At 27.9% G+C, this 10,612-nt stretch overlaps 2 protein-coding genes across 2 annotated transcripts; both read right to left on the minus strand.

The window, feature by feature from the left end:
* Positions 1–131: 131 nt before the first annotated feature.
* Positions 132–1,383, minus strand: EIN_496210 (hypothetical protein; the record flags this gene model as incomplete). Its single annotated transcript, XM_004253839.1, has 4 exons — positions 132–580; positions 667–889; positions 914–1,007; positions 1,031–1,383. 4 exons carry the CDS (start codon positions 1,381–1,383, stop codon positions 132–134), a joined length of 1,119 nt encoding a protein of 372 aa, XP_004253887.1.
* A 464-nt stretch (positions 1,384–1,847) lies between these two features.
* Positions 1,848–2,278, minus strand: EIN_496220 (hypothetical protein; the record flags this gene model as incomplete). Its single annotated transcript, XM_004253840.1, has 2 exons — positions 1,848–2,136; positions 2,250–2,278. The coding sequence occupies 2 exons, from the start codon at positions 2,276–2,278 to the stop codon at positions 1,848–1,850; spliced, it is 318 nt and encodes a 105-aa protein (XP_004253888.1).
* Positions 2,279–10,612: the final 8,334 nt, after the last annotated feature.

Below are 10,612 nucleotides of genomic sequence, written 5' to 3' on the forward strand. Positions count from 1 at the left end.
TAATCTCAATGATTTCAAACCAAAAAATAGACTAATATATGCTGGGAACATATAAAAGATTATTAAATAATTGGTTACGACTCTAAAAAGTCTGAGGATTCATTGTATCCGTACGTATAAATTTTTTTCATTTAGAATTGAATTTTTCTAGTAAAGTTCTCTCTTGTTTTAATATCAAATGTCTTACTAAATTCGAAACTAGGTTTTAATTCTAGTAAGTTAAATGTATAAGATTCTCCCGCGTAGAGTTTCTTATATAATTCAATTGAATTTTTGTTATTTTCCAATAAATTGTTTGGAATACCTTTCATTCTCATATGTAAATCATGTTCTTGTTTATCGTTTGTTAATACATCTATATAAGCTTTCTTACCTAAGAAGTAAGATTCTTTTGAATATACATCCTCAGATAATTCATCAGAATCTGGATGGAATTGTTCTAATTCACCTCCTCTTAATGTTTTACCATATATTTCTTTATATTTTTGTTCTAATAGTTCTATCTTATTTTTGTTTATATGCACTGAATCAGTATCTTGATAATATATATCTATATTTAAATCTTCTGCTAAACACATAACTTCATTCATTATTCTCTTACTCATACTTAATATTTGTACACCAATGAGACATAGAAGTCATCAAATGGTTTTTTTGTTTCAAAACATCTAATATTATCTGATATGTCATACATGGATCTAACTAATGTAAAGTTCTTTTTAAGATACCTATCTGAATCACATTTTACTTTATTATTAATATATTTGTAAACCAAGTCATTTTTAATTGGTTTTTGAATTGTTTTTCCATATGAACTATTCATCAATAATTTATAATTGTTTTGTAACGGATTACCTTCTTTTTTAAGTTGAGATCTTAAATTGATTATCTTTTCAATTTCATTACTAAACACATTAGATTTACAACCAGTCCAATAATATCCTCTAATAATATTAAACTCTATTTGTTGAAATTTAATCATATCTTCAAGCATAATATTATCTACTCTCGTTTTACAACATTCATTAACATTATTATTACTTTTTTATCTTTCTTAGTTATAATTGGGAAGTGTAAATGTTTGTTAACCTTGGTTATTTCTATTTTTACAATAAATGCTGATATATAACGTTCATATGTTGGTTCTAATTGTTGTTCTAACATTAAGTGATTTAATATAGTTTTATTACATGATTCTTGTGGGATTACTATAGGTTTTCCAGTTGCTAGTTTTAACCTATGTATAGCGCTAGGATATAATGAACATGCGTCATAATCATATAAATCTTTAGTAACATGTTGTTTTGTATTATCTCTACACATATTTCTACCTCCATATACTGCACACTGTATAAATTCTCTAAATTTCCCAGAATATTGCATTAAGTTTGAAATTTGTGTGTAAACATGTAATTTGAAATAGTGATTAGCTAGAGTCGATATACTAATAAAGTTGTCAACATCTATATTTAAACTTTTCAAATTATTATTTCGGAATTTAATATATCCTTCTTTTAATATTCTAACGTCTTGACAACAGTGGAATTTACAATATAATTACATATCGAATTTGTCGTTATCCACTAAACAATTATCAATTTTAGATATATTCTCTTTAAATAATTCATATTGTTCTTTATTCCATCTTTTAGATTCATATTCACCAGCTTCTGAAATTATTCCAATATTATTTTGAATTCTATCTGCGTCGTAGTAATTATAAGGGTATAACTTTTTTTGAATATTAGATGAATCAAACATTTTAGGAAAATCTGATAATTTATTTGAAATCATTGAATAACTATCTTTCAAAACAATTCTTTTTTCGTGATAATTTAGTTTCATTTTCATAGTTTTTCCATCTTTTTAATACATGTCTCAATTCCATATTTTGCTAATAAACATGAATCATATTTCAAATTATGAAAATAAACAACGAAATTGTTATCTAAATCAGATAAAAAGTCTTCTACACACTCGCCACCATATTTACATAAAATTTGAGAAGAATTTTGTTTAGAATAAGCAACACAATGTGCTTTATGATTTCCTTGTGTACTAGCTTCGAAATCTGCATAATAATAAGTATAATTTTTAAATTTAGATTTTTTATTACGACATGTAATGTCTGAGGAACTTCATTCCGTAGTTTTTTACATTGTTACTGGTTTTACTTCAAAATCCAGATAATCTAATAATTCGATTGATTGTTTGACATAATCAGATAAATCAGATGGTAAATGAAGAACATCACTAAGTGAATATGGTTTAAAGCCATTATTATCTCTAATATATAAAATAAGTTCAGATAATTTTATACTGGATTTAGCTCCTGGATTGATTAAATATGAATTTCCTTTCTTTCTATGTTTATTAAACATAAATTCAATTGGTTTGTTGTGTTCTAATGCCCATTCATTTCAACTTTATTCTTAAGATAAAATGGAGTAATTGGTAAATCAACATCTAAGAAATAATGATCACCTTTCATATTTGAATCTCTGAATAAATACATACTAATTTCAGTAGCTTCTTCATTATCTGATCCTATATATTTCATTATTGTATTAGCATGATCTTTACGCTTTAATTCTTCACGTTTTATTTGAATTCTAATATTACATGATTTGAAACTTCATCTATCAATTTAATTTTCTGATATCTTGAATAACAATGAACACGATATAAATCAACAATTTTCTCATCTATTTTATCTTGTTGTAACGCATATATTAAGCAATTATTATTTAATTCAGGTCTAATTTTGTTTTCAACACTAAGAGAATCAAATATTTGTGCTATTTTTAAATATTTAGAGAAACATTTATATTCTTCTGTATAATGATAAGCAAAGAATGCCGCACCATTATTTCGATATTCATTAATTTCATTTTTATAATCACATTCTTCAATTATTAATTCTGTAATAAATAAAGGTTCTGGAACTTCATGTTGAACATAAAATGCAGAATCTGAACTGGTTTCAATTTCATATTGATTATATAAACCAAGAGTTTTGTTTGAAATTGATTTTAGAAATTCATCTATATTTTCTTTAGAATTTAACATATATGTCTTCCAAGTAGTATCAGTAAATCAATATTATAAACTAAATTTGCTGTTGAATCCAGTTTTTCAATTAATTGATTAAAGAACTGACTAATCATACCAATTCGTCTAATTTCTCTTCAAATCCATAATTAAGATCAGCATGAATTTTATTATTATCTACGTCATATGTTACACCTTCTGTTTTATATTCATTATCATTTATTGATCGTTTGTATGGTTGATATTCATCATAAATTTGATCTCTGTTTTCATCTTCATCTATTTGTTCAATATTATTGTTTAAACTCCATTCTAAATTAATTTTGATATTATCATAATTATTAATCATGTATTCGTTTTTTTCTTTCATTCTTAAGTTGATCATTAACATAATTATAATATTCTTGAGATATTGTTTCATCATCTATTTCGGTATTATGTTTTAAACTCCATTCTAAATTCTTTTTATCAAGTTCTTTATGAATTTATGCATTATCTAATTCTTTAATTAATGTTGCTTTTTTATTAATTAATCCAAAAGTTTGTTTATCAGTTTTATTTAATTTATCAAACACAATTCTTAAAAATGGTTGCGCTTAAGGCGCCGCTACGTGTTGTTCTATTTTTTTTTCTAAGTTCAAAATAAACGTTTCTGGATTCAATATTCATTTTCAACAATTCTTTTCTACATTCTCTATTTAAAATTTTAGTAAATGCTCCTTTAATAATTCCATCTTTAATTCTAAAACAATCCAAAATTTCTTCTTCGGAATAATTTTTAGTAAATTTGTGAAAATTCTTTTTCAAGTATTCTTGTGTAGTGCTCATTTAAAATAAGAAAAAATACAATTATCACTTTGAAATAATAACTAAAAAAAATAACCCTAAAATAATTAAACCTAAATAACGGAACGAAGCGACGAAATTGTGAGGATTGAGTGTTCCCGAAGGGTGCACGAAATCAGCACAATTTATATACTACTCCACATAAATAATTTCATCAACATTTTTGAGTAAAATGACTTCCCCAAGGTGTGCAAGTTAAAATTTTTAGTCTTTTTTACAGGGAAAGAGCGTGCAAGACTAAATTTCAGTTGAAAAACATTTTATTAAAAAATGTTATTCATTTCAAAATTGTTTCAAAAAACACACAACCCTTTGGTGCTTGAATTAATAAACTACAAAAAGCAAATTAAATTATAAAAATTGGGTTATGGTTTGTCTATGTGTTTAATGTAAAAACTGTTTTGTTTCAAGAACGTGAATAAATGTCAATGTCTCTTGTGTCAGCGTAATTCAAAGTGACAAGAAAAGGTGTAATAAACATTATGTTTTTCTCTGTGCCATTTTATAGCAAACAATAACAAATAGTCTGTTTAATAGGTGCAGTTCATTGTCTCAAATCGATGTGCACTGTTGTCCAGAACTGGTTTTTCGATAATTTCCATTGGGTTGCTTTCCCGAAATTGTTGCTTAATTTATTGTATTCAAAGTGTGAAAGTTAATAATTGCAACGTCACGAGGTGTGCAAGTTAAAGTATAGTTTAGTAATAACTTCAAAATTATAATTAATAATTAAACTAAAAATAATCTTTTTTTTCAAAATTTCAAAAAATTAATGATTCTATTTTTTTAATAAAAAAATTATAAATTAACTATACCTTAACTTGCACACCTTTAAACTAACTTGCACATTTTGGGAAGTCACTTTAACAAATTTAATATATAGTCTGCGTATATATTTTTATTTAATCTATCCAAATCAACCAAACCAACATTTTCTAAAAATACCAGTACAAAAAATGAACTTATATTATAATTAACCTCAATTCGATAAAAATATCAACATAAAATAATAATAATTATTGGAAAATCAACCATATTTTTATTCCAATAATATTTACGAATAGAATAATTAAAACAAATTTTCAAGAAACAAGTTTAAATCTAAACAAATTAACACAAAAATAATGAAAATTAAAAGACATAACAAGTTTTTTCAACACGATGAATACCCATGTTAGTGATAGTCTCCGACAGTTTTCTGTGTGTTAATTCCATTTAATTTCAAAAAATGAAACAAACATTTGCCTTTAATATTGTGTCATAATAATAACCTTTAAACACTTCATTAAAACATGTTGTCATTGTGTATGTGTTAATCGTACCAACACGCCGTTTCTAAACAATTGATACATTTGTTTAATCACAATCATTACTGAAATAACAACAAACAACAGGCATGCATTGATAGATCACGAAAAAGTTAGCAAGTTGGTTCAGAATGTCAAAATAAATAATTTATATTCATATATATATATCGTATTGATAGTACTTACAACGGCGCTGCTCTTGAGTGGCACTTTTATATAATAATGGTTGTCTTTTTAAACAAACCCAGTTCAAGGAACTTTAATAAAAAAAAACTCCCAAAGTTTCACCTTTTGTAATTATTTTTTTAATTTATTAACCAATCTTTTCTAGAACTCAATTAGGTTTTGTTTCTTATCTTTCGACTTTGCAAGTCATTTTTCTTTGGTTTCTTTTCTTTCAACGGAAACTTTTTTGACTTTGGTTACTGAATCTAATCTAAGAGTTTTTTCCAATAATTTGTTCACTTCCCTGGTTTTCTCCTTTTCTACAGAAGGCTGAAAAATCACTTGACAAAGAAAAAAGGGATGACAAAATTCTATTTTTAATTATCAGAGTAATTATTATTGGTGTTTGAGAACCATCATTATAGGATTTTGTTTACATGTCTTATATAAAAAATACATTATTTTTACCACAAACTTGGTTTTGCTATATGTAGTAATATGTATAATAATTATAACGGTTATACTTGACCTAAAAAACATGAAAATTACTTGGAAAAATAACATAAAAAGAATTATTATCCGATAAAAACTATTGTTTTCGACTCTTTTTTGGGTAATCGGCTACCTTCTTTCACCATGAATACTGGATTTTAATAACTTTTTGGTAAATGTTTCAATTAAAAAAATCAGTTTTAATGTCAAGCCCTTCGACTCTGCCTTCAAACCCATTGTCAACCATTGGAGTTCATATTGTTGTATCGACAAAGCTTGTCGAATTGGTGTCTCCTCAATTCATAGCCGAACATCCTGAGTTTGAAAAGGTGTTCAAAATTCCCAGAAAGAAAGGTGGAGTGAAAGACCATACTGTTATGGAGAGGAAAATTATGAAAGCCACAGAAGAAATAAAAACCAAAGCAATAAAAAAGACACAAATTTCAGAAAAAAAGATGTTTTGAATGCCAAAAATGTCCTCTTGTGTTTTGCCGACGATCCATTATTCTTCAAATTGGCATCAAGAAGAGAGCAAGTCGGTATGATCGTGTCTACTATGCGAGGTGAAAGTTTTTTGACATTACGAACACTTGCCGTGCTTTTCGGAATACACCACCAGTCTGTGAGTTCGGATCTCAAAGAGCTCAACAAAGACAACAACAACATAAATAGAGAACCAGGAAGACCTTCTTTGTTCGATCAGAAAACAGTTACAATTGCACGGATGTTTATTGATTACTGTTCCCAACAAAAGTTGGCTATGACTCTCTCTTCCTTCGACAAATTGGTTCAGAAAATAAACAACCGCACATTCAACAAAGAAACTGTAAAAAAGTGGGCACTCCGAGTTTTCAACTTAAAAAACGTTGAAGGAAAACCAGAAGATTTGGGGAGAATCACAATCAATCTTTGTGATATTGTCAATAACTATCTGGAAATGTCCCAATTCAATGGCACCGACATCCTACTGGTATTTAACATCGATGAAATTGGTTTCCAGGATTTCTGCAATAAAAGGTGGTCAAGATCCTAGTTCCCGCTGACGTCGACGAGAAAAACATCAAAATAGAAGTTAGAAGATCAGGGAAAGGTTCGACAATAATTTGCATGATATGCCTTGATGGTTCAGTCGTATGCCCTGGAATTGTCGTCGCTAATAAGACTGTTGATACTGAGCTCCTTTCCAAATACACAAACGCTTCATTCTATACAAGCAGCACCGGCTTCGTCACAAAGGATATTTTTATGGAGTGGATGACCACGACTGTTATTCCTTTTTTAGAGTGCAAGAGACTACTGTCAAAACTTCCCACAATGGCACCTTCATTTATAACAATTGATGGATTTAGTGGGCACAATTTTGAGGAGTTGAAGAGTCTTCTTTTGATATATCACATTCATCTTCACAAGTACACGGCGCACTGCTCTCACTTAGTGCAGCCTCTTGATTTATGTTCGTTTGGTTAGTGTAAGAAAAGTGGCCAGATTATGACTCCTTTCTTCAAAACCTCTGTAAGTGTCTTTGAGTTTTATTGTATACAGCATCCCACTTCGTGTTGGATAATGGACAAATTAACGAAAGTACGGCCGAGCAGATGGGTAGAAGTAGCACACTTGACGTAACAGGAGCAATGAAAGAGTTGGTCAGTGCATTTTTTTGTGGACAACAATATTTCAAATGACGCCATTAAAGACTCAAACACAAGGGCAGCTTCTGGCCAACGCCTCAAAAACTCGTTATCCAAAATTATCAACTATTTGGATACCTCCGCATCACATGAAGTTGTAATTGCTTCTTTTCGCCGAGCAGGTATGGTTTCAAGATTGACCAACAAATTTTGTTTTTTATGTTGACATCAAATCTGCCAGTCGTCTTGTTGAAGAGTTTCATATGTTTTTCCAAGCCAATGTGTTTTCAAATGTGGCAATAACCAGAAGACTCTCTGCTCCATCCAATGAAATTGAGACCGTTTCGATATCTGATTTAAAAAAAGAGAGAAAAAGAGCACCAGAAACTTCGGTTTTGGTCAGTCATATCAACCATTTAGCCTAACAAATCGAGTTTTCGGGAAACTTGGAGCAACCCATTTCCATTTTAAAAACTCAAATTGCCAGTATTCGTGACAACTTCCATGTATTATACCATGGAGATCACCAAGTCTATGGCAGTCCTGTTGATGCGTTTCAACAGAGTCTCGAGCCTTTCACACTCACAATTGGCGAATTGGAGGAGATCCAGAACTGAACCATTCGAAAAGACGTTTCATAATTGAGTTCAGTTCCATTTTTGTTTTTGGAAAAAATAAAACGCTGTTTTTAGTCTTTGTCAAGTAATTTCTAATTATAAAAATAGAATGAGTGGTAATTCCCGAAAAAATAAACCTAAAACAGCTAATAAAAATCATTATTTGGACATTTTGTCCAATCATCTTTCTGTCAATCAATTTATTCTTTGTCAAGTAATTATTCTGCCTCCTGTACTCTAATAACACCAACCAAATCGTCCGAAGGGTTATAATTAGGATTGTTTTCCTCTTCCATTCGCTTTGTAAATATTTTTGGAACAATTACTACATTAAATTGATTGAAAGCTTTCGCAACATTGTCGCCATTGGCAGTCACTTCCCAAGAATAGATCAGTTCCCTGACTCTATCTTTTTCTTTAACACTAACAAACTTTTTTAGGCGGTTTTAAACTCTTTCGAGTCAAACGAAAGAATGTTCTTCATAGGCTTGGATCTTTCGGTTTCTTCTTCAATTTGGAATTTATGTTGGAACATATTGTTTTTGTTACCCAAAAGCTTCTTTTGGATTCCAAAAATTCCAAGATCTAATGACTCCGTGAGATGTGATGAATGAGGGATAAGCTCAATCATTTCAATATAATTATCCTTAAACAAACGGGTGATTTTTGTGTTAAAATGGCCAGAAAAGCCATCAATCAACAAATAGCTCTTTGTGTCTTTTCGTACACAAAGGAACTCTTTTTTCTTTGGATCTCAGCAATGAAGATCTTTTTAATCCATTCGATATACAGCTGCTTGTTCATGAATCCATTGGGTTGGCTTCGAATAAGAGCTCTGCTCTTGTATGAGGCAACCAAAGATTGGTCCATGAGGACCCATTTGCTGACAACCAATGGAACCAATCTGGTTCCATCACTGCAAATACAACACAAAAGAGATATGCGAGATGCATCTCTTTAAACACCATTGTACATTGTTTCACCAGAATCAACGCAACAGTAAACAGTTTTGCTGGTCGCATCGACCCATTGGGAAAAGCCGACTTCATCCAAGTTGAACACGAGTTCAGATCTTACGCCATCAATTTTTTAGACATATTGTTTTCACTTTTTCAAAACAAAACAATTTACTCTCGGCAATTTACATATTTCCTTTACCACCGTTTAATTTTCTCAGAAAAAATAAAAGAGCTTGGCAAAAGTGTTTGGGTCCATGTTGGTTGTAAACCAATTTTTGTGATTAAAATCGAGGAAATAAGAAAAAGGCAAACTATACTTGAAATTATTATCAAATTAAAAATTAACTATTTTTTCAGTTCTGGCGGTTTTTTTAGCAGACTATAAAATTAATTATTAATAGTAAATATATCAACATATAATAGCTCATTACAACTATTATTATAATATATTTTTTGTTGTGTTTTATATAATTATGTTATAATATTTTAATTAATATTTCAATTTATAATATGCTATAATATATTTTATTTTTTATATCAAATTATATTATATTTACTATTTTAAATATATATTATAATATTTTATTTTTTAAATTGGTTATTTTTTTAAAACATGTTAATTTCTCAATTATAAAAATTATAATACTAAGAAGTATTAACTCTTCATTCAATATTAACTCAACACACCCAATTTTTCCTATTAATAGAGTAAAACAAATAAAAAATATTTTATTTAATCAAAATTATAATTTGTGTTAAATAAAGTTTCGATTTGTAATATTTGGTTATTATTGCCATTTGAAAAGTAACCTAAATATCTTATAGTTAGTTAACCATATACCCTGTTAAGTAACTGAACTATAGTTGACTTACAAACTATATTTTAACTAATCCAATTATAATAAATATATCGAATTATTATAATTTGGATAAAATTCAAAAAATATAACAATTATATAAAATAATTTAAATTAACTATAATATATAATGATAATGTTATATAGTTAATTAATTAATTAAAAATAAAGTTATAAATAACAATTGTTATAATTATAATTAATAAAACCATATATTTATTATATTTAAATTAGTTAAAATATAGTTTGTAAGTCAACTATAGTTCAGTTACTTAACAGGGTATATAATTAACTAACTATAAGATATTTAGGTTACTTCTCAAATTTCTCGTTTTATTTGATGGTTATTATAATTACAAATAATAATATATTATATAATAATATAAAAATAGAATTTGGTTTGGTTTTCAAAAAATGGAATTAAAAACATTTTTTATATTTTATGTAAAAAATCGTAAATATTATTTAAAAAATATAATTATTAATATACAGTATAAAAACTAATGTGTCACATATTCTCAATTACCAAAATAATAGGTCTTGATGAACCTGTTTTTTAATGACTAATAATATATTAATATATATTAAAAAAATATAATAAACATTATAATTATTATAGTTTTAAAATCAACTCCGAAAAGTTATTTTTTGGCGAGAGATAAGTTACCATTTTGTAGTTGAATTTATTTT

Source organism: Entamoeba invadens (assembly GCF_000330505.1).
Source record: "Entamoeba invadens IP1 unplaced genomic scaffold scaff_1105074726297, whole genome shotgun sequence".
In the NCBI taxonomy this organism is placed as follows: domain Eukaryota; phylum Evosea; order Mastigamoebida; family Endamoebidae; genus Entamoeba; species Entamoeba invadens.